The 27,921-nt window shown below is 27.7% G+C and overlaps 6 protein-coding genes across 12 annotated transcripts in view; 4 read left to right on the top strand and 2 right to left on the bottom strand.

Moving 5' to 3' along the window:
• LOC106790089 (probable serine/threonine-protein kinase mkcB) overlaps nt 1-14,472 on the top strand; it is a 73,148-nt gene extending 58,676 nt beyond the window's left edge. For all 6 annotated transcript variants that reach the window (XM_014754771.1, XM_014754770.1, XM_014754775.1 and 3 more), the window contains 3 exons: nt 1,232-1,325; nt 6,602-6,992; nt 12,070-14,472. In XM_014754771.1, the coding sequence (XP_014610257.1) occupies nt 1,232-1,325; nt 6,602-6,992; nt 12,070-12,243 (659 nt within the window). In that variant the 3' untranslated portion in view covers nt 12,244-14,472. The remainder of the gene's footprint in view (nt 1-1,231; nt 1,326-6,601; nt 6,993-12,069) is intronic.
• Nucleotides 14,473-15,833: 1,361 nt separating this feature from the next.
• On the top strand, nt 15,834-18,027 carry LOC106790085 (28S ribosomal protein S31, mitochondrial). The gene is made up of 6 exons (XM_014754760.1): nt 15,834-16,048; nt 16,296-16,557; nt 16,650-16,740; nt 16,813-16,945; nt 17,084-17,520; nt 17,594-18,027. Exons 1-6 carry the CDS (start codon nt 16,023-16,025, stop codon nt 17,857-17,859), a joined length of 1,215 nt encoding a protein of 404 aa, XP_014610246.1. The 5' UTR covers nt 15,834-16,022; the 3' UTR covers nt 17,860-18,027.
• A 710-nt stretch (nt 18,028-18,737) lies between these two features.
• Nucleotides 18,738-21,088, top strand: LOC106790104 (B-cell receptor-associated protein 31). Of its 2 annotated transcripts, none has more exons than XM_014754803.1 (3): nt 18,738-18,851; nt 19,814-20,130; nt 20,409-21,088. In XM_014754803.1, exons 2-3 carry the CDS (start codon nt 19,857-19,859, stop codon nt 20,837-20,839), a joined length of 705 nt encoding a protein of 234 aa, XP_014610289.1. In that variant the 5' UTR covers nt 18,738-18,851; nt 19,814-19,856; the 3' UTR covers nt 20,840-21,088. The 2 variants fall into 2 exon arrangements, with proteins under 2 accessions (XP_014610289.1, XP_014610290.1); XM_014754804.1 differs by lacking the exon at nt 18,738-18,851 and adding an exon at nt 19,234-19,392.
• A 205-nt stretch (nt 21,089-21,293) lies between these two features.
• Nucleotides 21,294-22,863, bottom strand: LOC106790105 (MICOS complex subunit mic25-b). Its single transcript, XM_014754805.1, has 3 exons — nt 22,646-22,863; nt 22,086-22,544; nt 21,294-21,757 (listed from the first exon to the last, which is right to left on the bottom strand). The coding sequence occupies exons 2-3, from the start codon at nt 22,507-22,509 to the stop codon at nt 21,585-21,587; spliced, it is 597 nt and encodes a 198-aa protein (XP_014610291.1). The 5' UTR covers nt 22,510-22,544; nt 22,646-22,863; the 3' UTR covers nt 21,294-21,584.
• A 247-nt stretch (nt 22,864-23,110) lies between these two features.
• On the top strand, nt 23,111-25,360 carry LOC106790098 (3'(2'),5'-bisphosphate nucleotidase 1). Its single transcript, XM_014754792.1, has 5 exons — nt 23,111-23,366; nt 23,557-24,023; nt 24,113-24,332; nt 24,414-24,498; nt 24,609-25,360. The coding sequence occupies exons 2-5, from the start codon at nt 23,666-23,668 to the stop codon at nt 24,873-24,875; spliced, it is 930 nt and encodes a 309-aa protein (XP_014610278.1). The 5' UTR covers nt 23,111-23,366; nt 23,557-23,665; the 3' UTR covers nt 24,876-25,360.
• LOC106790097 (4-coumarate--CoA ligase 1-like) lies at nt 25,238-27,680 on the bottom strand. Its single transcript, XM_014754790.1, has 5 exons — nt 27,512-27,680; nt 26,618-27,417; nt 26,270-26,439; nt 25,801-26,208; nt 25,238-25,531 (listed from the first exon to the last, which is right to left on the bottom strand). The coding sequence occupies exons 1-5, from the start codon at nt 27,629-27,631 to the stop codon at nt 25,410-25,412; spliced, it is 1,620 nt and encodes a 539-aa protein (XP_014610276.1). The 5' UTR covers nt 27,632-27,680; the 3' UTR covers nt 25,238-25,409.
• Between the last annotated feature and the right edge of the window lie 241 nt (nt 27,681-27,921).

Here is a 27,921-nt window from a genome sequence, read left to right as displayed (position 1 = left end):
AATTGATTTGTGTGTGTTTCAACACTTAATCATCTGTCATAATTATCAGCAAATATAATTACATACTAGTACAATTAACATATTACTTCAAACATTTAACGGGTATAAATGTTAAAAATAAAATTCTAACAAATGATTAAGTACTAGAAGTAGTAATAGTGTCAAAATAAAAAATAGTGTCGACCCGATGTTGTCAATCTAATTTAAGAAAGAGCACAGTCACGATCGTTATTTTTAAGCAGGTCAGTGTAATGGAAGTATGCATGTACGTATATAAGTACTTACCTTACACATATATATATGTATATATAAATGCATGTCCATTGATACTACACATAAATACTTTGACTATATTACTAAAAACACGATGACACTGATTTGTTTGTTTGTTTATGTTCTTAGATAATCTCGGAATAATAATAGTTCCTGGTTTGTACAAAATATATTTCCATTCATTTTTGATCGTATCGAAACTTATGCATTACTGCTCATGCATTCTTAATTATTCGATCTCCATCCTATCGACGTTTCATCGAAATGCAGAACTTCGTTTTTTCTTTGATTAATAATTACGTATTCCATTGGCCGGATAGTTTTTTTTAAATCATTCAAAGATAAAATTTTTATATATATACTCGAGATATATATTTTTATTAAAAATATTTTTATTTATTTATAATTTATTCTTATTTATAATAAATAAAAATATATGTATTTATCAATTGATACGAATATAATATTAAATAATCACTTGTAAAACAACAAATTTTTTAATTAAAACGCTATTAAATATCATTAGATAAGTAATCATTAAAATTTTTCATATAATGATTAATAATCTATAAAAATTTTTGTAATCAATCGAACACGAAATTGAGGCTAAAAATCATGCACACGTGGACTCTGTGAAAATATATACCTTACTATTACACATTATTTTAATTTTAATTTGTTGTTTAATTTTAATATTATCACATCTTAATACATCTATCAACTTGAATACGAAAATTTATTGAAAAGCATGAGCTTTCAATTAACACAGTATTCCCTGTATTATTTCAATAAATATAATGTTGCAGTATTTTTAAAAGAAATCATTTAAGATCTATAATTTTGTGTGTGACGAGTTTCACAATTTTAGTCTTAATTTATTTATATACGTTTCATTGATTTAAAATAAATTATAAATAATTTAATGATAACATTTCGTTTCTTTTGTTTTGTTTTTCAGATCCACCAGTCGACAGCGTTTATATGATATGCGGCGTGCTGATAGCTATGGCATTAGTCGGTGTTATCATCGTCCTACTTGCCGTAACAATCAGGTATAAAAAAGGATTCTCTAAAATAATTTATTCGAAAATGATCTATACGACATTATTACTAGACTTTTACACAGATACACAGATAATTACACTAATACGTTAATCGTTATTTGTTTAATAAGGACAAATTAGAAAATGTCATTTTAACCAGAATTAAATGACACCTTCGCGATTACGTTTCTTTCTTCGTAGAAATGAATCATTGACGAATAATCGTGATTTTCATAAACTAATTAACTTTTTTCCTGTTAAGTTAAAGACATCTTAATTATCTTATTATCTTAGAAAAATATTGATCAGTCATCAACTTGTCTGCTATCATTAAAACGGGCCAATAAAATCTACGAATTAAAAGAATTCAATTCTCACACAGATGTTGTAATTAATGAAAACATATATATTTCAATATTTTGAAAAAATTAAATGTTTTTTCTTTTTTTATTCGATACACTCTTTCTATAATATAATTGTCATTTATTAACACGATCACTAAAGACAAATCACGTGTACCTGTTTGATAATATTCCATATCAAAATAGGGTCAAACACAAAGTGATCTTATACTGTCGGCCAATTAACGCCGTCTGCATTGTAACACACAAATAGCTACTATAAATATATATATACATAATACATATACATATATATTTAATATATTAGACTAATACAAATCTATACTGAGTGATTCAAAATAATTGGCAATAACTTATGAGCCTATAAATTCATGAATTATTATCAATTTTTGTTTGTTAAACACACATTATTATTATTAATTATTAATAATACAAATGTAAAATTATATTTTATAATAGCACATATTTAAAATGTGACTGCTTATTTCATTTATTCCACTGTAATATATTTTTAACGAGAATTCTTTTTCTCGCAAATTTTATGGAAACAGGATAAAAATAGATTTGATCCTTCAGAAGAGTATTAATCATCAATTAGGAAATCTATTAAAAATTCATACGATTAACATAATTATCGAACGGACTTTTACAATAGCTGTTTCCACAAAATTTTGTTTGAAGATGTTTGGTTTCAATGTTATCTTAAACGTATTTATTTTTGAATATATGTTCTATATATTATAATTTTGTATTTGTATAATTAATTAATTGAAAAAGAAATTTTATTTCTCTTTGATAATTTTGTTAAATTTTAAATTTCTTAATTTTGGATCACTCTGTATACATACATATAAGATGATGACAAAAGTCATCGATGCGTTTCTATTGCTCTTGCATAAAAACGTTTACTTACTAATGATCAATCGTTAACATATTTCGAATGAAAAACCCAAGTTATATCCGCGTTATTGAGAATATTTACATCAACGTAACAAATGCTTAGACTTTAGCAATAGGGAAATAACGATCTTCGAGAAAATTACGTCAAATGAAATTAATATTTTTCCTTTTGTATATTTGTATTTCTGATGATATTTTGGAGGAAATAACAATTAAATAAAACGAATACCCTATTATTTATACTTACTTTTTATTCTTCTAATTCTGAAAAGAATTTTTCTCAATAAATGATATATATCGATTTAATTATAAATATTTTATTTTTGTTTCCTATAATAATTATTCAATCAAGTTTGTTATTATTAACCGAGAGAGTTAATCGATATAAATAATATCAATCTTCTTCTTCATTTGCGTTTATTTTTATTTTTTCTTCTTTTATTTTATTTTATTTTTCTACTAGAGAGAGTTATCTGACTATAACTTTTGTGATAAAAAAATTAAATGACATTTTCCACGACCGATTGAGTTCTATTTTTGGTTTTATTATTTAATAATTATTCAATCAAGCTTCGAATTATTATCCGATTGAGAATCAATATAGAAAGTTTAAAGGGTAACCCTTTTGTAATAGTTACCCATCGATATCATAGCTAGGATGATATTATTTTTCTATGACGTACTATTTTTATAAAAAATCAAAGTAGTAGAAAAGCAATGTTTACGGTCGACCTCGCATAGTTACATTCGGTTTCTTTGACAATTTACGTTACAGATAATACGATGACGTTACTTCATACGCTATATATTACGTCATATCTCGTCCTCAATTTTATAGAATACGTATTATACATATATACAATACTTTCAATAAACATTTTGCTTTTTTTTACGTTACGTCATAGATATCTACTTCCTTTAAGAAATCTTCAAGTATCTCGATAATATAATATAAAACACGTGTGAGTATATTCCTAAAGAAATACATGTTTTCAGTAAGATCCGTTAAACGTAATTAGGTACAATCACAGAACTTACAATTACTTGAGAGTAGCTCTGACATAGCAATGCAATGTAAAAGACGTCTGTATATGTGTGTTCGTATATGTATACATATATATATATATATATATATATATATATATATATATATATGTATATAGAGAAAGAAAAGCCAATAGTAAAGAAATACAAAAGTTAAAAAATAACGCACAAATGAAACGATGAAACGTAATAATCATTTTGCAAATTTTATTCATCGAAGATAATTAAACGGGACAATATGTATGTATGTTGGAAATAGAAATTCTTTTCAAAGTATTAATAACGAATACGTACAATTAATCGCAGCACCCCCATTTGATAATTATAAACGATAGAAATTTTATTTTTACATTTGAAATCTTATAAATAATCATTTTACTTCTAATGATTTCATACTTAATCAGGATTATTAAAACGTGTCTATTTATCATCTAAATTACTCTCCTACGTGTATACTAACACACCGATAGCATCTTAATTCTATTATTATATAGACCATTAACTTAATTAAAACAACTCGTGTGCTACTAAGAATAGATATTTATCGTGTATTTATTTCACGTGCTAATTTCCAAATTAATTCGTTGCTAGATGAAAAATATATACGAAATCGTCTGTTAGTCGTTATATTTTTGGTTTTTTTTTTTTCATTTCTATTATATTTCATTTTTTTTTTTATATTCTATCATTGGGGTAATAACGATTAATTCAATTTCGTATACAGATAAACAAAAATTTCAAATAATCACAAATATTTATGAACGAATCAATAAGTAAATTTCTGCCAGTTTAGCATGACTCATTAAACGTTTATCGCAATATCGGGAAATACTAAAATCAGCACAGATAAGTTATTAATAAAAGGTACTTATATATCAATTAACAAGAAGACAAAGATATAGGAAGAGAGAAAGTGGAAATAAAAGATAAAAAGTATGGATTTCTTGAGATTAAACGGAAATATAATTATAAATCATGACAGATAACGCATTTTTATATTTCTTTTTTCTTTTTCTTTTTTCTTAACTCCATTACATACGTTTACAAATTTTCGAATTTTATATTATTAGCTTTAAACAAAAGCATTTTTTTCTATATATATATATATTTAATCCAATGATACTATTTTGCATGAATATCCATAATTACGTCAAAAGTATTATTTAAATTAGTGTATTTAGTACGTGTATATACAGACGTACGCATACACATATATAGATGCTTTTGCACATGAACCGTCTCTTGGATTGGATCACATACATACACACCCAACATATCCATTGCGAACAGAAATAGACTTTAATTAAACCGACCACATTTATCGTAGCTTTTTGTGGTCCGTAATATATATGTCTCGCGCGAGGTCACCACGAAAGAACCCATTTTGATGGCCTGTTAATTAAGTTAGCAATGATAGTCTTACATTAGTCGTGTATTTCCTTGTTTGTAAGGTGTTAATACAAAACAAAAAAGAATGAAACGGAAAATGAAGAAAGAAAAGGATAAAAAATTACAATTCCTTCGTTATTATGTTTCCTCATTTACTAATTTAAGGAAGTTTCTATTTTCGTATAGATATTAGTTATATATATATATATACAATACATTTGATTAACTTATGAAACGTAATCGACGAACTGTCAATAACGACGATTGACGAGTAATAACAAATATGAAATGACATTTAACCGACAATTTTTAACGTTTTATTATTCTTTCGAAATATTCTCTTCCAAGTGTTTACCTCCATTATAATAATCGCACACATATGCACTGTATTAACAGAAATTATCCGCTATATTACATACGAAATGGTATATACATATATATATGTATGTGCATACGTATCTATATACATATATATATAGAAATAACATTATACATATTGAAGGTAAAAGGCAACGTTCCTTGTTTCCAAGCGTGTAACGTTGCACGAGTCATTTTGGAAGGGGCCCCTCTCTCTTTCTTTCTCTCTCTCTCTCTTTTCTCGTTCACCCGATTCGTGGCCTTCCCCAAGGAGCGCCAAGCGTATATATATATATAAAACGAGTTAGTGTACGTTTATTTCTCTCTTTTTCTTGTTCATATTCTCTCTCTTTTTCTTCATGGGAGGAAAAAAAGAAAAAAACGTTATACGCGCGCGCGACAAAACGTTCGAATTTCACTTAGCAGCGCCGCGTAGCGACGAAAACTAGAATCCTCGGTGCTCCAATGAGAAGAACCGTCTAGCGTGACGTCAGAACAACGAATATAAGAGGCTTACGCGCCCTTCTCGGGCTCAGACTCGAAACACGAAAGAGACCGAGAACAAATTGTCGGCCGGTTCGCAGTGAGTGTGTCTATTGAGGGCGCTCGCGTGCGCGCTTGCCGTCGAAGATAGAAACGAGGAGGAGGAAAATATAAAAGCAAATAATAATAATAACAACAACAAATTAAAGGAGCGTGCGTGTATCACATACGTACAAAAAAATAATACATATATTATATATATATTTATACTCATCTAATATCTACATATATATGTATGTATTCCTTGAAACATCATCAACCACTCTGCGAGGCGTTTCTATGCGTTCCATATTTCATCGCGTGGTAAAAAGAGTGCTCGACGAAGGTGCATCGTGTCTCTAAGAAGAATAAGAGAGAAAGAGAGAAAAGACGTTCAAAGGCACCCTCGCATATATATATATATACATATATATATATATGTGTGTTTAATATCGTGACTAGCTTCGAATCGAGCAACATGTTATTTTCAAAAAATTAACTCGAGATCGTAGACTTGGATAGGACGAAAGATACAAAGGACAGAGAAAGTTAAAGAAAGAAAGAAAGAGAGAGAGAAAAATAGGCTGACGACCGATTTTCTACGGGAACTCGGAACGAAACGGAACGAAAAATAGAGAAAATAAAAGAAAAAAAGAGAGAAAAGATGGTTGGAAGCAACGGTACGATGATAGCCATACGGCTTGTTCGCAGCAAACTGAGGAAAAGGGAGGAGCATCATTCAAATGTTGTTCATCCCGAGGATGCAACTGTTGTACAAACTGCAACAGTTTCGGCATCCACAGCGACGATTTCAACGATCGGTCCTACACCACCGCCGCCATCGGTTCAGCTGGTCAACGAGCGATGCTTGTCACAGGTGACAACCACCGGTGATGGTACATCCTCCTCTGGCTCCCCAGCTCCCCCCACCGCCATAACAACGGTCAACACCGCTGCTACTACTACTACCACAACCACCACCTCTACAAGCATCGAGCACGATGGTGCTGCTTATCCGATTGCCAACACGCAGGACCAATTCGTCTGGCAGTTCCCACCACCTTATCCGCCACCACAATATACATTGTCCTATAACGATCAGGTAAGTGCACCATACTAGAATTACTTTTTTTTTCCTTCATTTTTATTTTATCCAAAATTCTTATCCTTATTCTTATAATCCTCAAGGTTCTAATAATATTATGTGTATTCCTATTCCTTAAAATATTTAATAACATTTTACCTATGACCAATTTGTATGACATTAATGATTGCATATTACAAGTAAGTCGCATAATTATTCCTACTCGTCTCTCTATATCGTCAATTTGAATTAATCAATATTTTTACATATTAGCGCAAAAGTTTTTACATTATTTATACAAAGATATCAATTTAGGATTATCGAACTTTCAAATTGATATTAATTTTATCTAGGGAAGGGGGGATATAAAATAATAATATATAATATTTTTGCCAAACAATAATTTACCTCCGATTTTAAGTAAATCGATGATAGAACAAAATGACGTAGCAAAAAAAGAAAAAAAAAAAGAACGCTTCAAAGGGGGTTTGATTAATTACGTTAACAGCGGCGCGTTTATATCGTTCAATGCGAAATGTGCAATACAAAAAAAAGGAAAAACACTTGCACTGTTATTTACTAATTCGTTTTGACGGTGGTTTTCTACCACGAGAAAGAGAAACCTTACGACAGTAGTTACCACAAATTCTTCTTCCAAGGCAGTATATTTACCGTAAGAGAAGAATGATTCGTAAGATCGAGTATCGTTTTAAACAGTGTAGAGAAAAACGAAGCGCAAGGACAGTGACCCCTGAGGCGCAGTGTGATGGCTCCTTCCTCCTCTTCCTCCTCGTTTCTGATGAAGAGAACCTTACTATACCACCTTTGCTCGTACTCTATTTTTATGTCGGATCGAACCGTCGTCGTCTCTCTCTCTCTCTTTCTCTCGTGAGAACGCACCGTTCATTCTTTTTGTTCTTTCTGTCATTTCTCTTCCGTTTCTTTTTTTTTCTTTTATTTTTTATTTTTATTTCTTTTCCCTTTTCTCTCCCTTTTCATTTTTTGTTTTCTTTTTTTTTTCAAATTTTTTCCCTACCCTTCTCCGTGTCTAATAATAAATGCAACCGAATGTACATTTCCTTTTTTTTTTTTTTTTTTTTTTTTTTTTTTTTTTTTTTTTTTTGAGAAAAAATAGAACGTTAATAGGATGCATAGATCTTTTTTTTATTTATATATATACACTCGATTACTTTTACATTAATTTGTCTGCTCGCGTGTTAAAATAATAAATATATATTTTTTTATATTGCCAAGCAGTTTACATAAAAAAAAGCAGAAAAAATAATGTAGGTTAAATAAAAATAGATTGATATTTTGATAGCCAAGACGATTTGCATTACTGGTAGATATGTTTGATATGTTTGTTATTTTATGAAATTACAAGACATTAATAAATATGTATATATATATATATATATATATCAACGTTCTACTCGACATCACCGTTTATTTCTATTTTTAATACTGCTCTTACTTTGCATATGTTATCGTAACTTCAAAAAGAAGAGACAAGTGCAGATTTACAAAGGTCATAAGTCAAATTATTCAAATAATACGAGAATTTAACATCGATTAGTATAATAAGAAAAAAGAGAAGGACAACAAAATATTTGATACTTCTATTAAAAGGTATATAAAATAAAAGATATTTCGTATATAAAATATAATTAAAGGATATACACCCAATTCTGTTTTTACACGAACTTCTTTTACACGATTTTGATTTAACATAATCGACCCAAAAATTCTAAGAAGTAAATTTAATTAATAAATGATAAGTTATAGTTTTTTAAAACCCTTGTTTTATTAACTTCTTAGCTTACAATATTGCCTCTGAGACGTTGTAAGTCAACCAGGCCAAATGTAATCAAAGTATTTCATGTTAAAAGGAGTCGTTGAGTGAAGCAGATCTCAAATTGTTCTCAAATTTTTCACACTTGTAGTAGTCCATGAGAAATATTCATTGTGCCTTTAAACATGACGTATATATTCAGCCGTTTGCAAAAAAATGCGAATTGAAAATTAACAATGAATAAAATCTTTTTATGTGTAACTGATATTATCTTGCCTAATTTTTGTGTTCATAAATTAGTAACACTGATGTGAATTAATGATTTTTTTTTTTCCTTTTCAAATGATAATTTATTTTGTACGATACATGTGCGATCTTTATGAAAGAAAATGTTTAAGATCCTAATATGAAAACTTATAAGGTTTATTGTATTATTTTTGTTGATTTCTTGAGACTGGAATCAATCTTCTATTTTTCCATAGATGCAATATATATATATTTTTTTTATACGTATTCTTCGGGAACGTATCTATCGTGTAAAAACAGAAAAAACAAAATAAAATTGACACAAATGAAGTTTTAAATATTTTAATGATTATTAAATACAATTATAGTATCAATATTATTGATTTAGCAAGGACGATAGGCGTGGTGTTGTATATAGTCCAGTAAAACGGTCGTGTTGTGTTGCTTATCAGGAAAAATCAGTAGATATTGCGATATATTCGGATAGAGAGAGAGAGAGAGAAAGAGAGAGAGAGAAGAGACCTTTTATCGAGCATTGGAAAAATTTTCTAACAATATTATCCTATTGTTTAAATATTACTTCACATCTCTCATTCGAATGTCCAATATTTAACATTAACTCGATTCTATCTAATGATTACACAAGGTATCTCTTTAAATTATCAAAAAAAGAAAAAAAAAAGAAAGAATTTGTACAAATAATCAATTTAACGATCGGACAAATTCGTCTTATCGCATAATCAATATTTTTACATGTCATTCAATGTCACGTTTATCGCTTATTTCTTTTGAATTTTTTATTCTTTTTTATTTCTTTTCTTCATTGTATTTTCATTTCGTTGAAATTCAAAACCTCTTAAGATCGGTAATAGTTTTAATATCCTATGTTATCATGTTTTTTTTTCGGAAAGATATGATCAAAAAATGATTTAATTTATTGAATCATTTTTTGTTTGTCTTATTTTGTGTTTTACGCGTAAATGCTTTTGATTAAAATCCGGCGCCTGTTGTACTGATTGCTATCGGTGATACGATTTGCGATCATCAAAACGATTCGAGGTCGGTACTACCCTTGAAACTGGCTTAATCGTTTAGCTTTTAAATTTTTAAATAGAACTCAGTGTCTCTCGAGAGACACACACGTTTGCCAGACTAAAACCGTCCGGTTCTTTCGTAATACCGACGAGACGGTGGCGTTACAACTTGGCAATATTTATATCTTTGAATCCGTTTAAATCTTTCATTTAAATATATATATATATTTTTTTTTTTACAATAATGATGACGATAACGATGACGACAACAACGATGATGACACAATGATGACGATAATTACGACGAGCCTTCTTTATTTTTTTTTTTTTTTTTTTTTTTTAGTAAAAAAGAACGTATATATTACCAAATTATAAAATAAATTTGAAATGAAAAAGAATAAAGATTGATCAACATATGTAGATACGTAAAAATTGAATTACGTGATAAAGTACACCTGCGGGAGAAATGAAACTTCTTTTTTGCTTTTTTTTTTCATATTTGAAATAATAGAAACGAGTAAAGTTTGAATTATCTTTTACTATCTCATTTATATAACCGAACATAATTCATAGTGGTAACCATTATACTTCTTACATTAGTCATTTATCGATTTTTTTAACATATTCGAACTGTTCTAGTTAATCGCATGAACTTACGTTCCAATTTATATTAAAAGAAATAATCCGAATTTAAATTAAAAGAAAAAAGAAATAAATATCGATAAACAAAAGCTTATTTATATATAGCAATCGTATCGCGTGTAACATTTTCATGATTACATTTTTAATCATTTTCGTGATGACTTTACGAAAAAAAGAAAAGAAAACTGTTCTTAACGCGATTAAAAAAGGTTTCGACTGAATTAAATAAAATTAAAAAAAAGAAAAGAAAAAAAAAAGAAAGAAAGAAAGAAATATTTGTCATGGATTAGAAAAATGTAGTTCGAGGATAAAAGTTTCACCCTCGAATGGGTTCCTCTATCATCATCATCATCATCATCAACCTACCCAAGTTCGGTGTGGCGCGCCCTCATGCTTGTTGCTAAATTTATCGTAAATTGGACGAACGGTTAGACCAAAGACCGAGGACGATCCATAAGATCGACATAACCAGCTGCCATTGCCATAAATGTCAGCTACCAGATAAAATAAAAAGAAAATTATAAAAGATAGAGAGAGCGAGAGAGAGAGAAAGAGTGAGAAAAAGACCCCTTGACATTAGTATCCTATTTCAGTAGGAGGATCTCGTTAAAACTTTAAAGTATCAAAAGTTTAACGATAAATTCATTTCAATGAATTAGCTTTGATAAACTATGCTCGATGACATTACTTTTAATAAAGTAGGAAAAAATACTAATAATTAATTATAATAACCAAAAAGTTTCTCTCGTTAAATTCAATGACATACTAATTATATATCATTGGTGAATTTACCTACTGGCTTGTTATTTATGATATAACTTGTATATAACAGTTTACAGATAATATTCTTCGGTTGACTTAAATATTAATACAGTAGGAATAATATGTACTTACATATTGTGTTTTATTATACGAATCGTTCACGAATCAAAACGATAAACTTCATTTTTAAATATTTTGTAAATTTTATTTAACATAATACTCGATCTAATTCGATATCGAACTCTTTTTATATTTAAAATAAATTTCTTTAATAATTAAATCTTATATAAAATTATTAAAAATGTGACAACAATTTTGATTGCTATTTAATTGTTAATGATGCGATCATTTTTATTTATTATTTTATCAATGGTTTATACTTTTGGTTTTGTGAAGTTAATCGATGTAGCAAATAAGTGACTCATATATCTGTATACTAATAGTTCAAAGTATAGATAGGGATAGTGATCATGCGACAAAAACACGTATATACATATATAGTTAACAAAATGTTATTTCCTTTTATCCTATCCTTTATACGTCAAATTCAATTGTTAATTTTGTCTAACATTGAAAAAGGATATGATGATAAAATTTGTTGTTTTTGTTTCTTTTATAGGACACACTTGTACACACATTACCACCTGGGGGCGGTAGGCCAGGATTTGCAAAAGGCTTTCGCAAAAACTTTGGTGGGCATTGGCGTCGTTTGGTCAAGAGAAAACCGGAAAACGAGACTTGTGCCATTCCACCGGAACTGAAGGATCAACTAAAAACGATTTACGTTTATTGACCGACCCATACAGATTATGATACCAAATCGTACCTCGAATTTAATGTTGACCTTCCACTCTGATAAAAATACGAACGCTTTTTTTCATATCATAATTCGTAAGAAGATACGTCGTTATATTATCAATTAATAATATTAAGGGAATCGAAAACATGAAAGATTGTTTAACGAAGCAAAATCGTTTTAAAAAAGCAAAAGTAAATATGAGAAAAAGACAAAAAAAAAACAAAACAAATACAGGATGGTGAGGGCACACAAATTCTTAGATAATTTTAAATATCGGAAATACATTTTAGATATTTTCAATCTCATTATTATGAGTCCCTGCAATATGAGAGCAGGAGTGATATTTAAAATTTATTAACAACTTCTTTTGTCCCCCATCTATCCATAAACGAATCATCGAACGAAGGGATGACTTTCTTGCTAGTTCAAATTCAATATTTTTAATATAACATAAGGAGAAAGTAATAAGAGCTGTTGTTGTGAAATTATTAACACGATGAAATGTTTAATGTTTAAACATATCAAAAAAAAAAAAAGTGCCCTAAAGAAATATCTCTCAAAAGATATGAAACCAACTGTTTGATTTTGAATAATCGTGGAAAATTGAACATATATAGTACATTCACCGATAAGTGCCTTTCTTACAAAATCTCTTTCACGATCATTTTATACACGAACGGGCAAAAATTGTCGTCATGTATACTTGTAATATAATTGTATGTCATCTTACCATCGTTCGAGGAATCTTAACACGCTTAAATAGCTGGACTTTATGCTATAAATGCGTATACATATATATATATATATATATATATATATAAGGAATAATAAGAAGCTTCGTTAAACGATGTAAAAGAATTTTTATGAGACTGAAAAAAACGTTAAAAGAGCTACGACAAAACGAGTAAAATCGTAGCTTTTTTTCTGTCTATGTATGTATTTTACTATTGATCTATAATAGTAAGAGATAGAGGGAGAGAGATAGAGAGAGAGAAAAACAAAAAAAGAAAGAAATAGAGTCATACTCAAGTAAGAAGAATCACTTTCACGACGCACTAGTATTAACGTTATTACCTGAGAAAAATATATCTAATATCTAATGTGTGTGTACAATACAAATATGATAGAGAGATCAGAAAGGAAAAAAAAAGGATAAGAAAATGAAAAAGCAAAGGATAAATCTCTTGAAAGCGTTTTATGCTTCTCTCGCGCATCTCTTTAAAAGAATAAAAAAGAAAAAAAAATCAAGAAAAATAAGAAAAAAAAAAAAGGAAAAAAGCTCTGTCTTTGATGTAAATAGTAGATATAATTTAGTTTTTAAATAACCATGGCGTAATCTAACGATTTCCGAGCTACGGTCGTATTGACGTCTTTTAAAATATCATCCTCAGTATATATAATAGCGTACGACTAATTCCAATAATTTCTCTAATCACAAATTTCATTTGAAAACTTGTACGATTTATTCAATTCGCAATAATGCAATCAGTAATATATTTATATATAATGTGACAAATGGTTTTAGTCGTACGTTCATTAGCGTCGATCATGTTGCTCTCGTCTATACGCTATTCTGGTAAATTGAAAATAGAATGAAATGGGGACGATAAAGGAAAAATTGTAATTTGATAAAAAGAGAAAATGTACTTTATATCTTTATTATTCTCTACTCCCCTTTTTCTTTCTTCGACGAACACAAAACCATGAATAGTGTGTAGCATTTCGTAGCAAACTTAGACCAATTTAAAAAAGATCTTTAATAATAACATTTACGACTCATATTGAGTCTGCACTACTTGCTAAACTACTACGGTATTTCAATTTCGTATTATTGTAATTAATTTGTACAGCAAAACACAGCTTCACTGAGTATCAAATAACGTTGTTATCTTGCCCTTTATATTAAAACAACAAAAAATTTCATTTCCCTGATAACTCTTTCGACTGCTCGCTCGTTTCTCTGCCAAATTGTAAACGTGGCTTTTCTCGACAACACATTGAACGATCTTTCTTTTGGCGTACGTCTGTTTGTCTGTTTATGTGGGTGTACATGTTTGATGTGTGTATGCGAATGTACGATTGAAAGCATAGAACAAAAAGTCATTCTTAAATAAAGAGATAAATGCGTTAAATTTGATGACTATATTAGTCACATGTGAAAACTACAATAAAAACAATTTAAAAAATGAATGAAAATAAACAAAAAATGGGGTATAAAGAAAAGCTGCTATCTAATCAACGTTCCTGCACCAGCCGAAACTGTGAAAATAAGTTATATTATGGTATTTTAAGACACGACTATTGTAGAATAGATATGTAATAGTAGCATAATGCTTTTGCGCGCGGCACGGATTATTCTAACGATTACGAATTTATTCAAGTGCCTACATTATATATATATATATATATACATATACATATATATATATATTTCTGTACAGTAAAAACACCACGTAAAAGCGAAATTATAGGATGGAGCTGCGCTCCCACCACCTAGTCACTTTTAAAAATACCATCGAAACGTATCCTTACGAATTTTTAGTACAGCTTCGAGTTTCTCTTTGACTATCTCTATCTAAATACAATAATATTAAATAAAAGATTTTAAATGAATTCGAGATTTATGTTTTACTCTACCAAAATTATCCAACTTCTTTTTTGTCATACATAGTATATATAGTACATCTATCATATTTAGAGTAATTATTTCTGATATGGGAACAAACATCGCAATACTTCAACAAGTAAACGGTAATTATATGAAATAGTTAACATTTTATAACAAGTATTCATATATTAATATATAAAATGTTAAAAATTTTTAATATTTATTTTAATGTATATAATTTATATAGATATATATATAAAGAGAGTTTCTTGGAAAATTGATTCTGAAACGTGACAAAAACATTTATACAAAGCCCTATTGAATTTCAATTGAATCGTCTACTGGCTCAAATATAAATACCGCTTCATCGTGATTCACGATCCAGTCAGTGAAATTAATCTTTACCTGCGTCATGATGTTTTATTTTTCAGAATCAATTATCGAAAGTGTACGTGTATGTGTGTATATATAAATGTATAGCATCTTATATTTGTTGAAAATCATAATCTAAATATTATAGATAATCGTAGATATTAAATAACGATCAATTACAAGTCACATATGATCGATAATATATAATCAAACTTATTGAGTATACTAACTACTGATAAATATAACTTACTAATTAGAGAGATAAATTTTTAAAGATAAAATTATTAGTTCGTTTAAATGTGTGGCAGTTGGATTGCCCCAATTGGATTTTGCACCAATCAAAAATAGAAGAATCATTTTCCACCAATGAAAAAGAATTTTATTACTAGATGGCACTACGATCGATCTAGATTTCAATTTGTCAATTACACATACAAATTTTTTAAATATTTTTATCACAAAAACATTGATAAAATAAAAATATAGCACAATTTAAACATTTTTTATTTTTTCTTATTATTTTTACTATTTGATCTTCTGTCTACCAACCTAAAAATCATATTCTAAATAAGAATGTTCTGTAATGCATTGTGAATTAACCTTAATGAATTTAACTTTAAACTACGCAAACGCGTTGAAACAATATCATCGATTTGTCCTATGTATTAGATATTAAGTCTGTTAAATAATTGTAACATAAAGTTGTTAACTTAAATTTATATTAAATCTAGAAAGAAATGTCACTTTGCTTTGTGTTTGTTTAATATTATATATTTAATAAAACCATTGCACCATGTTGGTTACAAGTGCAATCTCAATGTTAGTATCTTTCGATTATTTCTTTTATTGTAAGATAATAATTCTATAAATGAATTAAATGTTTATATTTTATTTACTCATTGTAAAAATAAAAAATTAGAAACTGTAATTATATACCAATGTAACAAATTCAATGAATTTTTTTGAAATTTTTTCTATTACTGCAGCATATAGTAATCATTTATAAATTTAATCATTTTAATGTTTTACTATATATTTATATTAATTTGTAATGATATTTTTATAGAGGGATTAAGTTCCGAACAGCAGTACTAACTCCAAGGTTATGTACTTTAGTTAAAATGTATTCTACCTCAACTGGACCATCATCCGGATCACCATCCGGATCATCATCTGGATCATCATCTGGATCATCATCCGGATCATCATCCGATTCATCATCTGATTCATCTGACTCTGATTCTGATACAGAAAATCCAAAGAAAATTGAACCAGTTAAAAGTGCTTCTTCATCAGAATTGGATGATCTTGTAGATAACTTAATATTGGTAAAAAAAAAATTAAAAAGTAGCTAAATTAATTCAAAATTATTGAATCAAATTGAACGATCATATTTACAACAAGTTTGTATTATATTTAGATGAAAGATAAAAAAAGGATAAATGTTGCTATGCCTCCAAGAAAAATTATTAAACAGAATAAGCCACCTATAAATAAAAATTTATCATATGGTTAGTAGAATAGTATCTGTAATAAGATTTATTTCTTCTAGTTTATATATGCTTCTTAATTTTAAATTTTAGAAAAACAACTTTCACAAGCTGTCCATAATATAACTAATAATCTCAGCGAAAATAAAAAAGAAATAAAGACACAATTATTAGATAGGTTAACCACTATACATAAAGACAATTCCAAAGTTCCTGAAAATTTGAGGTTTGTGGAATGTATAATTTTACTTTTATTATCAGCTTATAATTTTAATAATCAAAATAATATTATCTATGTTTATTATTTAACTTGTGTGATTTAAATTAAATCAATTGATTTTAATCTTCGTTTTTATATTTTTAGTACGGATATAGAAAACATCACATTAAATCGTAAGTCTTCATTTTCTCAAGAAAGTGAAAATATTCGTAATAATAAGGAATGGAAATACAAAGCCGATATTGCACGTAAGTTAAATTCTAATTATAAACCCGAGCAACAAGAAGCAAAGAAAGAGCCAAGTCATATTTGGGAATTAATGAATAATGAAAGAAACAAACAATATAAGGCTAAAATGAAACAGAAAGAAACAAAATATGAAGTTGATGAAAGTAGGAGAACAATTTTTAATGAAATAAAAGAACCTACGACAACTATACCAGAATTATCTACGTGGGCTTTCTTAGAAAAAAGAGAACTTGATTTAATTGTCAATCAACCTCCCCAAAATATATTTCAAGAAATGATACAATGGACTGAATCAGGAAAATTATGGAAATTTCCTATCGACAATGAGATTGGTAATGCATAGGCTCATATTTTGATTTAATGCAGTAATCTTTTCTCTATGTTCTAATAAAATGAATATTTCAGGAATGGAAAAAGAAAGTAACGTGCACTTCGCTGAACATGTATTTCTAGAACGTCATTTAAAAGATTGGTGTCCTACGACTGGCCCAATACGTCATTTTATGGAACTTGTATGTGTTGGTCTTTCAAAAAATCCATACATGACTGTAAAAGAAAAAACTGATCATATTGAATGGTACAAAGAATACTTCAAAGGAAAAAAAGAAATATTATTAGAATTAGGTGCTATTCAAACAACATCCGATACAACGAAACAAATAACATCTTAAATAGTAATAAATTGATGTATCTTTATCAAAAATTGATATTTTATCTTTGTATTATATATGATTTGTATCTACGCATCTAGATTATACGCATATTTTATATTCTACTTTTTTTTGTTATTTATTAATATATTCAAAGTTAAGATATAAAATAAAGAAAGTACGTCCAAATTAATCATTCAATGTATGTTGTTTAACCATTGTCAACAAAACAAAAGTTCTATAAAATATTAAATTATTACTTCCCGTGCATATTAATGCAAATACATATTCTTTTTATAAAAAAAAAAATTCAGTTAAAAAAGAAATATATACACAGCTATTTCAAATGAAATAACTAAGTTTGTATTAATCTTATCTATACCGATTATAAATAAAATCAATTCACTAATTTCACATTTATTTTTGCCATATTTAGATATATGTATTTTGTTTAATAAAAAGGACAAACTGTAGATAAAAATAATTTATAATAAATACCTTTATATAACGTAAAATTATAAAATGTACAATGAATAGTTTGAAAAGAAAAAAAGAAAAAAAAAGATAAAATATAACACTAATCGTAAGAAAAATATTTTTTAATACTGTGTAATAATAGAAAAAAAAACACAAAAAAAGAATACTTTGAAATAAATTCAATTGTTCTCTCTCGGTACACGTAGATATAGATTTATAAATATACTTCTGAAATTAATTTAAAACGAGCAAATGTAAAGCTACTGAAATGCACATAGGCATATAAATACAGACGCATACACACACACACATATATATATATATATATATAAACACATATATATAACATATGCATCAAAAACAAAGTATATATATGTAGATACGTATGTGTGCCAATCAGATCTCCTCATCTCATACTCTCTTCTTCCCAGGCTTTGGCAGTCTGTGGTAAGACTTGCAACCCAGTCATTCGTTGACGTCACTTCAAAGTATATTTATATAATTTCTCGAACTTTGAACTCATTTGATACTTTAGTGTATGTATATTATATTTATAATACATATATATATATATATATATAAATATAAATACACGTATATATAATTTAACCACACGTACAATTGTGTTATTTTGTTTCGGGACACGTTTGCTGAGCGTCCATACGTAAAAATTAAAATCGGAACGCACGATGGCGAATTGAATTTTACGTAGTTGTAAAGTACCGGTACTTTTGGTGAAATCAAAGGAAAGATTTGCACAAGTCTTAAGTGTATAAAAAAAAGTCACGTTATAAAATTAATAATATATTCTACATTTATTTATCTTCAAGTTTGTCAATTCTATTTTTTCCAACGTACTTACAACCGAACAAAGTTCTGTTTGTCTTTTTTTTTTCTCTCTCTCTCTCTCTTTCTCTCTCTTATTTCTTTCTTAACATTTTGTTTTACCAGTGATTCGTAATATTGTTGCATGAACGTAACGATCCTGTCCGTGAATAAAAAATTAGTATATTAATCTTACGTGTGTATCTAATTATACGGAAATTTTACGTGTTACCCATCCAGTATTATTCATTCGTAAGAAAAAGCAACTTCATTTCTATATATATATATATATATATATATATATATACACACATACATTATATTCTATTTAAATCTATCTTTATATTTTTTCAAGCTTATTATTTTGTAATATTAATTATCTTGTAAATATTGTAAGGTTATATATTTCAATCTATAGAAAGTCGATTGTACACCGTTAAATGCACGAATTACGTCAGCTATTGATTATTGTTAATATATTTTTATTTATTGCGTAGTTTGTTTGATTAAGAACACATATCTGAAATGTTTTTTTTTTGCTCAAAGAATAAAATAAATTAAGATACAATCGTATTTTTATAGTGCATATTGTAATAAACTAAATTATAATTAACGTATCTTGTATATTGTTAATCGTTGTAATTAACAAATAATTATTTTGGTTTTCTTATAGATATATTCACTTATATATATATAAATATATACCAAGAAGAAATATGAGTTTGCAGTGGACACTGGTTGCCGCTTTCTTATATTTAGAAATGATAATTGTATTATTGCTAGTATTACCTATACTATCACCAACAAGATGGCAGAAATTTTTCAAATCACGCTTTGCACAAAGTTTAAATTATCAGTCGTCAACTATTTTCTATATCTTAATTGCAATATTAATTCTATTTTGGGTGGATTCTCTTAAAGATATGTACAAATACTCTAGTGTTGGAAACCGTGCTGGAGAACATTCTCATTTAGACGCAGAAATGCAAGGTAAATTATAATTAATTTCAAAAATTAATTTAATTATATTAATCATGCACATACAATAAGCAGTTCACAAATCAAAGCGATTAAATCCACTTTTAGAATATTTTAAAATTTTACTATCAAGGCACTTCATCATCAATATTACATCAATGTATATTGCTTTAACAATCTTCTATACTTTCTGTTTTGTGGATTTAATTGATTTGGCAAATAAATGGCTTATAATATAGCAAAATATTGTATATATTGTATTTTTTATATTTTTTATTTTTCTTCAACAGGAAACATGAAACTTTTCAGAGCGCAAAGAAACTGTTACATATCAGGGTTTTCATTATTTTTGGGTATAGTTATATACCGTCTTGTAAAATTAATCTCTGCGCAAGCTACACTGTTAGCTCAAAGCGAAGCTGCTATGAGACAAGCGCAATCTGCTACAACTACAGCTAGAAGTTTACTTTCTCAGAAACCAAGTGGCGAAAGTGCTCAAAATGATTCTAATGAAGCACACGATAAAGCTGTTTCAGAATTGAAAAATCAAATCAAAGAATTACAAGCTAAGAAACTTGAACTTGAAACTGACCTAACAAGAGAGAAAAAAGATAAAGAAGCTATCAAATCGCAAGCTGATTCTTTAGCAAAAGAATATGATCGTTTGAGTGAAGAACATGCTAAAAGTTTACAATCGAGTGGAGATAAAAAAAGTGATTAAGTTGTTGCCTTCCTTTTTTCTCGTTACCTCCAACGCCAAAGGCATATAATTCATTATTTTTTACTTAAATATTTTTAATATTCTATCCAATTTCACGTTACATTATTTTTAATAATACTAAAACAATTATTATAATTTATTTATATTGTTTACAAAAATCCTGTATATACGTATTATTGCAAATGTAATATGTATCGCAAATACATTGTTATATTAAATTTGGTTGTTTGCTTTAGGAAGTGATCAACATTTTTTGTGTATTATTTTATCTAATTTTTCTTTCTGTTATAGGCAGTTATCACAAATTTGTTGATAGTAATTATACAAATATGTGTTTGAGAGTAGAATTTTATGCATAGAGTCTTAAAACAACAAACTCTTTCCTATAAACACATATTATGGTATATTCTATTTTAATTAAGTATATTCTAACAAATAAAGAAGCAATGCATAATTCATAAGAAATATTAAATATACTTTATATTCATCATTTTCTAATTATAGTCGAACTGGTTTATGCAACATATATAATAAGTGGCACAGAATTCGCTTCATTAATATAAGATTCAAACTTATATTTCATTAGACCTTTAAACATTTTTAACATATTTTCTTTTATATTATATTAAATATAAGATTTGAAATTATAAAATGTTTATGAATAGCACAATTTATTGTTCATAAAATAGGAAATCCTACTAAAGCACAATAATTTATTAAACAACTAATAACAGAATTTAATGTGTTAGCGGGTTGTAATTAAATTCATTCGACGTTGATCCACGCAGTTAGAAAATTCTTCTACTAAATTAGAACATTTCAATGTTTCCTTAGGATGGTCTTGATAACATTTTAATACTTTTTCTTTACCTGCAGCACACAGCTGTTCATTGTTAAAATTATTTGTCGCTTTTTGTCCTGTTAACAAACATAAATATATAAACATTAATATTTATGGAATAAAATTTGTTTTCATAAATTAATTTAGTATATAAAAGATTTTAATTTTAAATAAATCCCAAGACATTTGTTAATATTTTAAGAAATAGTACAATGACATTTTAACATCAAATTTTGAAAATAATAACGAGTGGTATAATTATAAGTATAAAAAGGGAAATGTGTAAAGATATACAAATAATATATTAATAATATGGAATATTATCCTATTTAGGTTAAATGTAAAATACTTAAAAAAAAAAGAGCTTCAACTAGACCAAAATATTTATTTCATTTATTACTTTACCTTTTTCTTCTGGATAAAATTCATTGACAGTTCTTTTAAATTCTTCTTCTAAAAGGATATCTATCATCGAGTGCTTATTTTCCATATTTTTTAAGCGTTTTTGCCAATAATCATTTTGAGCATGAAGTTCTTGTTCTTTCTGATGTTGCATTTCAAGAGCGGATAACGTTAACTCTGGATAATAATATGCTGGATATGCAGAAGGTGTTTCACCAATTTTTTTCTGTGGCAATGACGATGATGGAGGAACAGCGGAAGGAGTTGGTTGTGTCGGAGTAAATGAGTTTACGTCTTTAACAGTCTGATTGAAACTTTTGTTGACTCCTTGGGCTAAACGTTCTGCAACTGCACTAGATACTTTAATCACTCCTACCTCTTCTTCATTGGATATAGTAAGACTACGAGTGCTTTGCTTGGATCCCATTTTTAATAATTCCTTCAAGATTTTAAATATATTACCTTAAATTTAATAAACATATATGATTAATTTTATATTATTAATTAACGATATTTGAACTCATTTCGTAATTGTTTAAAATTATTTTATACTTTTCCCTTACCTGATATATTTAATTCACGTAGATTTAAGAGTTTTTCATTTACATATTACATTAAAGTTACATAAACATCGTAATGTACAATCTTTCCGATTCATGAAGGAAAATGACTACTAAAGAAGGATAACAAAATTTATATTGTAACTAAGAATACAGTCTTTTTAGAAACACCCCATACAATCTTAAATCCCGCTTCGCGCTCCATCTTCAGGAATATATCGATAATTATCTAATCAATTTATTCATAATTATTATACTTTTTAATTTAAATGTTTTCTTATTCACTGTGTTTTTTTCTATTTCATTATGAAATTTAATATTAACTTTTGTATAAATATGTTAAAAATCTTTATTACGATCTAAAATCAATCGTGTTATTATTTGTAAAAATTATTCTGTTATTATGACTACTGTTTTATTGCATTGTAAAGTTAATTAATTTCATGTTTAATAATAAACATTTTAATCGTCTATAATCCGAATTTATGTTCAAAATTATACAAAGATTTATATAACTTGAAATCAATAAATATTAACCTCAAAATAAAAATGAACAATAAGTCAAGGATTTTCTAAGATGTTCTATTTATTTCGATATTCCAAGCAAGAGTTGGTAATCATTAAAACTAATATCTTATCGATTATCGAAAAAAGATTATAGGAAAAAATGTGTACGTCATATTGGGGATACAAATTTATTTAAACAAATACAATTCCAATACTGGTATGTAACTTTAATATCACATGAGACATTTAAATAATTGACATTTATATATGTATATAAATATTTTTTAAGATTTATAAAAATTAATATCAGTTAGAATTAGAATATCCCTTCTCCTGAAATTTATTACTTATCTTATATGTTGGCTAATATAACCTAGACTAATGATCTCTAATTTTTTTTCTAATAGAAAGCAAGCAGTATTATAAGGAATTTTATTTCTCTAACATCTCCAAGTAATACTTATTGAATATATTTTTATAAAAAGACATTCATAGAGGTTAAATAATTGCTCAAAAATGGCTCAAAGTGCTTCTCTTTTAACACGTATAATGGCTACTTCTACATTGGCTGCAGCACGGGCAGGAAAAATAATTCGTGAAGTTATGGATCAAGGAAAATTAAAAATTGTAGACAAGGGTAAAAATGATTTACAAACTGAAGCTGATCGATGCGCACAGAAGTGTATTATAACTTCTTTAAGTCGACTATTTCCAAACATTACTATTATCGGAGAAGAAGAACCAAATAATTGTGAAATACCATCCGATTGGATTGTTACCGATGTGGATGAAGATATGTTGAAATTGAAATTACCATCACATCTTGAGAACGTAGATCCAAAAGATATATGTGTTTGGGTAGATCCTTTAGATGGTATCAATAATTAATCTTTTTATTAATCATTTAAAATTAATAAATATTAAATTAAAAGTCATTGTTTATATTTTAAATAATTCTTTTAGGAACATCTGAATATACACAAGGACTTGTAGAACATGTCACTGTATTGGTAGGAGTAGCAATTAAAGAGAAAGCAGTCGGAGGTGTGATTCATCAACCATATTATAAGGATAAAATAAAGGGTGAATTAGGTCGTACATTATGGGGAATCGATGGAGTAGGATATGGTGGATTTGAACAAAGTGCACCTCCCTGTGGAAAAAGATTCATTACAACCACACGGTAAAATTATTTTGAAAAAAATTAATTACATGGGAAAACAGAAATTATAAAAAGAAACAATATTTACGATTGATATTTTAGTTCACACTCGAATACAAATGTTCAAGCTGCTATAAATGCTTTAAAACCAGATGAAGTTATTCATGTGGGTGGTGCAGGTTATAAAGTAAGTTATCTTTATTCTATAATGTAAAGTATTGTAAATGAATTTTCTTTTTAATTATAAATATACTAATCATTTTTTGAATCGATTTTTAACTTTTGCCATATTAATAGGTAATCCTTCTTTTGGAGGGGAAAGCACATGCCTATGTATTTGCTAGTCAAGGTTGTAAGAAATGGGATACATGCGCACCTGAAGCAGTGTTGCATGCATGCGGTGGAACTTTAACTGACTTTTATGGAGAAAAATATGCGTATCATCCTGAAACAATACGTCCAAATTTAAGAGGTGTTTTAGCTACTGCTCCTGCCGAGAAACATCAGTGGTATTTAAATCAAATACCAGAAGAAGTCAAAGAATATTTAGAAAAACGCAAGTAGTTTTTTTTATGGTTATACTTTTTATAACATTCCTCAATGTGAATTAGTGATTTATTTATTATATATTAATTAATAATTTGTAATATTTCTTTTCTATATTAGAAAAGTTATTTATGATTTAGGTATATCATAATTGCAAAACATTAAATCTATGAATGAATCATGCTTATAACTGTTATATCAAATTTTAGCGGTTAAAAATTTGTGAGAAGTAATTCATTTGTTTTTATATTAGCAGTGTTTATTACTCTATGGTAATTAGTTGAAAAATTGATTAAAATTATATAAAATGTAGGGAATAATGATTAATTGGAATAGGTAATAATATGATTAATATTGGGTAAAAAAAAAGATTGAATCTATACTTATACAATTCTTATTTATGCGACTAGAATAATTGTCTTACAATAATGTCAATATTACACAATTTGATATAAAAATGTATGGTAGTACTATTACCATATTTAATAAAAATTGTAAATTTTGACAAGTATTATTGACAGAATATTCCCTTTGTCGAAAAATTTTGGTCTTTTATAATTTAGACTTTATCATATCACGTAATTCTCGGCGTAATATTTTTCCAGATGCAGTTTTTGGAATATCTTTAACAAATTTAACACCTCCTCTAAGTTTTTTTTGATTTGATACTCTTTCTAAAACAGATAATGATATAATAGTTATTTAAATAGAACAGTTATTCTTTATGTGGTTAACCGTTTGAGTGTTATGGGTGTATACGAAAATTTCATCGAAAAATGCAGAGCAGCCTCATAGTGCTCTGTTATATTAGAAGAAAATTCACCGAACATGCAATTACTTTTGACTTCACAGCCTTATACGTTAGTACTGTTAGATTCTGAACAGAAAAAGTGCAATCGCGCCGCTTGACACTCAAACAATTAAGTCATATTATTAATATTACCATTAACATATTGAATTATTTCATCTTCTGTTATTCTACTTTGTTCTTGCTTAACGACAAAAGCAAATGGCAATTCTCCAGCTTCTTCATTTGGTAATCCAATAACCGCAGCATCTTTGATTCCATCACAATTTAATAAAATTGCCTCTAATTCTGCTGGAGGTACTTGGAATCCTTTGTATTTGATAAGTTCTTTTAATCGATCGACTATATAAAAACATCCATTTTCGTCGTAATATCCTACATCTCCTGTATGTAACCAACCATCTTTATCGATAATCGTGTCTGTTGAATTACTGTCATTGTAATAGCCTTTCATTATTAGATCTCCTTTGAAACACAATTCTCCTTTGCAATTAGCTCCCAATGGTTTATCTGAATTAGGCTCATCGATAGATATTACCTTTGCTAAAAATAATTATTGATTAGGTCTTATTAAATAAGAAACTAAATTTCAGTAAATGTTTACCTAAAGTATCAGCAGTCAGCACTCCTACACTACCGAACTTGCAATTAGGCGATGATCGTAATACTGCCAAAGTTGTTTCTGTTAATCCATAACCTTGTTTTATGTCAGGAACATTTAATCTTTTTGCTACAGCTTTCTGAATTTCTTCTGATAAAGGGGCTGCTCCGCACCTATAAATAATATTATATAAGAATTCTTGATTCATAAAATAGCACTATAACTTGTAAAAAATTCTACCAGAAAGTTTAAAAGGGTTCATATGAATTGTTGTGGTAGATTTAATGTTAAATATATATATAGGGTGTTCTGTAACTATGCAAGATTTACATTTGTATCTTTTATATTTACCATATTGTTTTTATACTGGAGAGGTCATATCGACTAACGATAGGATGTTTTGCCAAAAAAACCATAAGCGGTGGAACCAAAGTTAAGGTTTCAATTTTGTATTTTTCTATTGTGTGTAAAAATAATTTTTCATCAAAACGTGAAAGTATTATGGATTTGGAACCCATGATTAATCCAACAAGTAGCACAGAAAATGAATATGCATGAAAATATGGTAATAGATGTAATACTATAGCATTTTTATGCATTGAGTTCATTTGAAGATCATAGAAATGTTTCATTGCTATTAACAGATTTTTGTTGGTCAACATAACTCCTTTTGGAAATCCTGTAGTTCCACTAGAGCACAATATTGCTGCTACATTGTTATTTATATCAACTTTGCAGGCTTGAAAATTGTTGACTTCACTGACATCTATATCTGCTATTAAATCTTTCATATTAGGTAAATTATTACACTTAGAGCTAGTTAAGACAATTAATTTTGGTGGCAAAGGTAATTGTTTAGTAACTTTTTCCAAAGTATTTAATGCTATTGAAGATGTAAAAATATATTTGGGCTTCAATATCGTCAATGCATGAGAGAACTCTTTTTCAACATACATTGGGTTTAAGGGACAAACTGTGATTCCTGTAAATAATGCAGCACAAACAGGAATGCAGAACTGTGTATTATTTTCACTACATATAGCTATACGGTCTTCTACTTTTAAACCTATTTTTCTAAAATATACTGCTAATTTTTTACTAGCATTTAAAATTTGTAAATGTGTTTGTTGCTCTTCTGTATGTGCATTGATCTAGAAAAAAGAATATTTTTTATTTATTTAAACTCTCTATATATTTTAATAATTTAAGGATCCTTTATTTTATGATGAATGAACAATTATATACCTGAGCAACGCTAGTTCCGTGTACTTGCAATTGATTTAAAAGTAATTCTCCAATACTTTCGTGCATTGAATCTTTTATAAAAGATGGAGGTCCACGTAATATATTCTTATTATCTTCCATTTTATATAATGTATTGTTTATTATCAATTTATTATAGCTTACTACTTGCTGAATTGTATAATTATAAATACTATAATAATAAATAAATAATACAGAAGAATTAGTTTATATTAAATAAGTTGTTAACTATATATATTTACCAATTTATACATTAAAAGTAGTTGTTATTACTTAATTCAAATCAGAAATAAAGCACGTATTTTGTTTGTCACGATATAAGCGTTATGTACATATGTCACGATAACTACGTATCAACTTATTTATACACTTTCTTATCTAATGTAATTACA

Source organism: Polistes canadensis, unplaced genomic scaffold (assembly GCF_001313835.1).
Source record: "Polistes canadensis isolate GaletaPanama2010 unplaced genomic scaffold, ASM131383v1 scaffold_214, whole genome shotgun sequence".
NCBI lineage: Eukaryota > Metazoa > Arthropoda > Insecta > Hymenoptera > Vespidae > Polistes > Polistes canadensis.
The sequence above is the reverse complement of the archived record's forward strand: the minus strand, read 5'-3'. Positions and strand labels throughout refer to the sequence as shown.

Bases quoted from the DNA above. Each gene is read 5' to 3' on its own strand.
- LOC106790085 (XM_014754760.1), top strand. From the start codon at position 16,023: ATGTTGGTTACAAGTGCAATCTCAAT. The intron at 16,558-16,649 runs GTAAAAAAAAAA...TATTATATTTAG, and splicing joins TTGTAGATAACTTAATATTG to ATGAAAGATAAAAAAAGGAT. The intron at 16,741-16,812 runs GTTAGTAGAATA...TTTAAATTTTAG, and splicing joins AAATAAAAATTTATCATATG to AAAAACAACTTTCACAAGCT.
- LOC106790104 (XM_014754803.1), top strand. From the start codon at position 19,857: ATGAGTTTGCAGTGGACACTGGTTGCCGCTTTCTTATATTTAGAAATG. The intron at 20,131-20,408 runs GTAAATTATAAT...TTTCTTCAACAG, and splicing joins TTTAGACGCAGAAATGCAAG to GAAACATGAAACTTTTCAGA.
- LOC106790105 (XM_014754805.1), bottom strand. From the start codon at position 22,509: ATGGGATCCAAGCAAAGCACTCGTAGTCTTACTATATCCAATGAAGAA. The intron at 21,758-22,085 runs GTAAAGTAATAA...GTTTGTTAACAG, and splicing joins ATTTTATCCAGAAGAAAAAG to GACAAAAAGCGACAAATAAT.
- LOC106790098 (XM_014754792.1), top strand. From the start codon at position 23,666: ATGGCTCAAAGTGCTTCTCTTTTAACACGTATAATGGCTACTTCTACA. The intron at 24,333-24,413 runs GTAAAATTATTT...TTGATATTTTAG, and splicing joins AGATTCATTACAACCACACG to TTCACACTCGAATACAAATG. The intron at 24,499-24,608 runs GTAAGTTATCTT...CCATATTAATAG, and splicing joins TGGGTGGTGCAGGTTATAAA to GTAATCCTTCTTTTGGAGGG.
- LOC106790097 (XM_014754790.1), bottom strand. From the start codon at position 27,631: ATGGAAGATAATAAGAATATATTACGTGGACCTCCATCTTTTATAAAA. The intron at 27,418-27,511 runs GTATATAATTGT...TCTTTTTTCTAG, and splicing joins ACGGAACTAGCGTTGCTCAG to ATCAATGCACATACAGAAGA. The intron at 25,532-25,800 runs GTAATATTAATA...TATCTGTTTTAG, and splicing joins AATAATTCAATATGTTAATG to AAAGAGTATCAAATCAAAAA.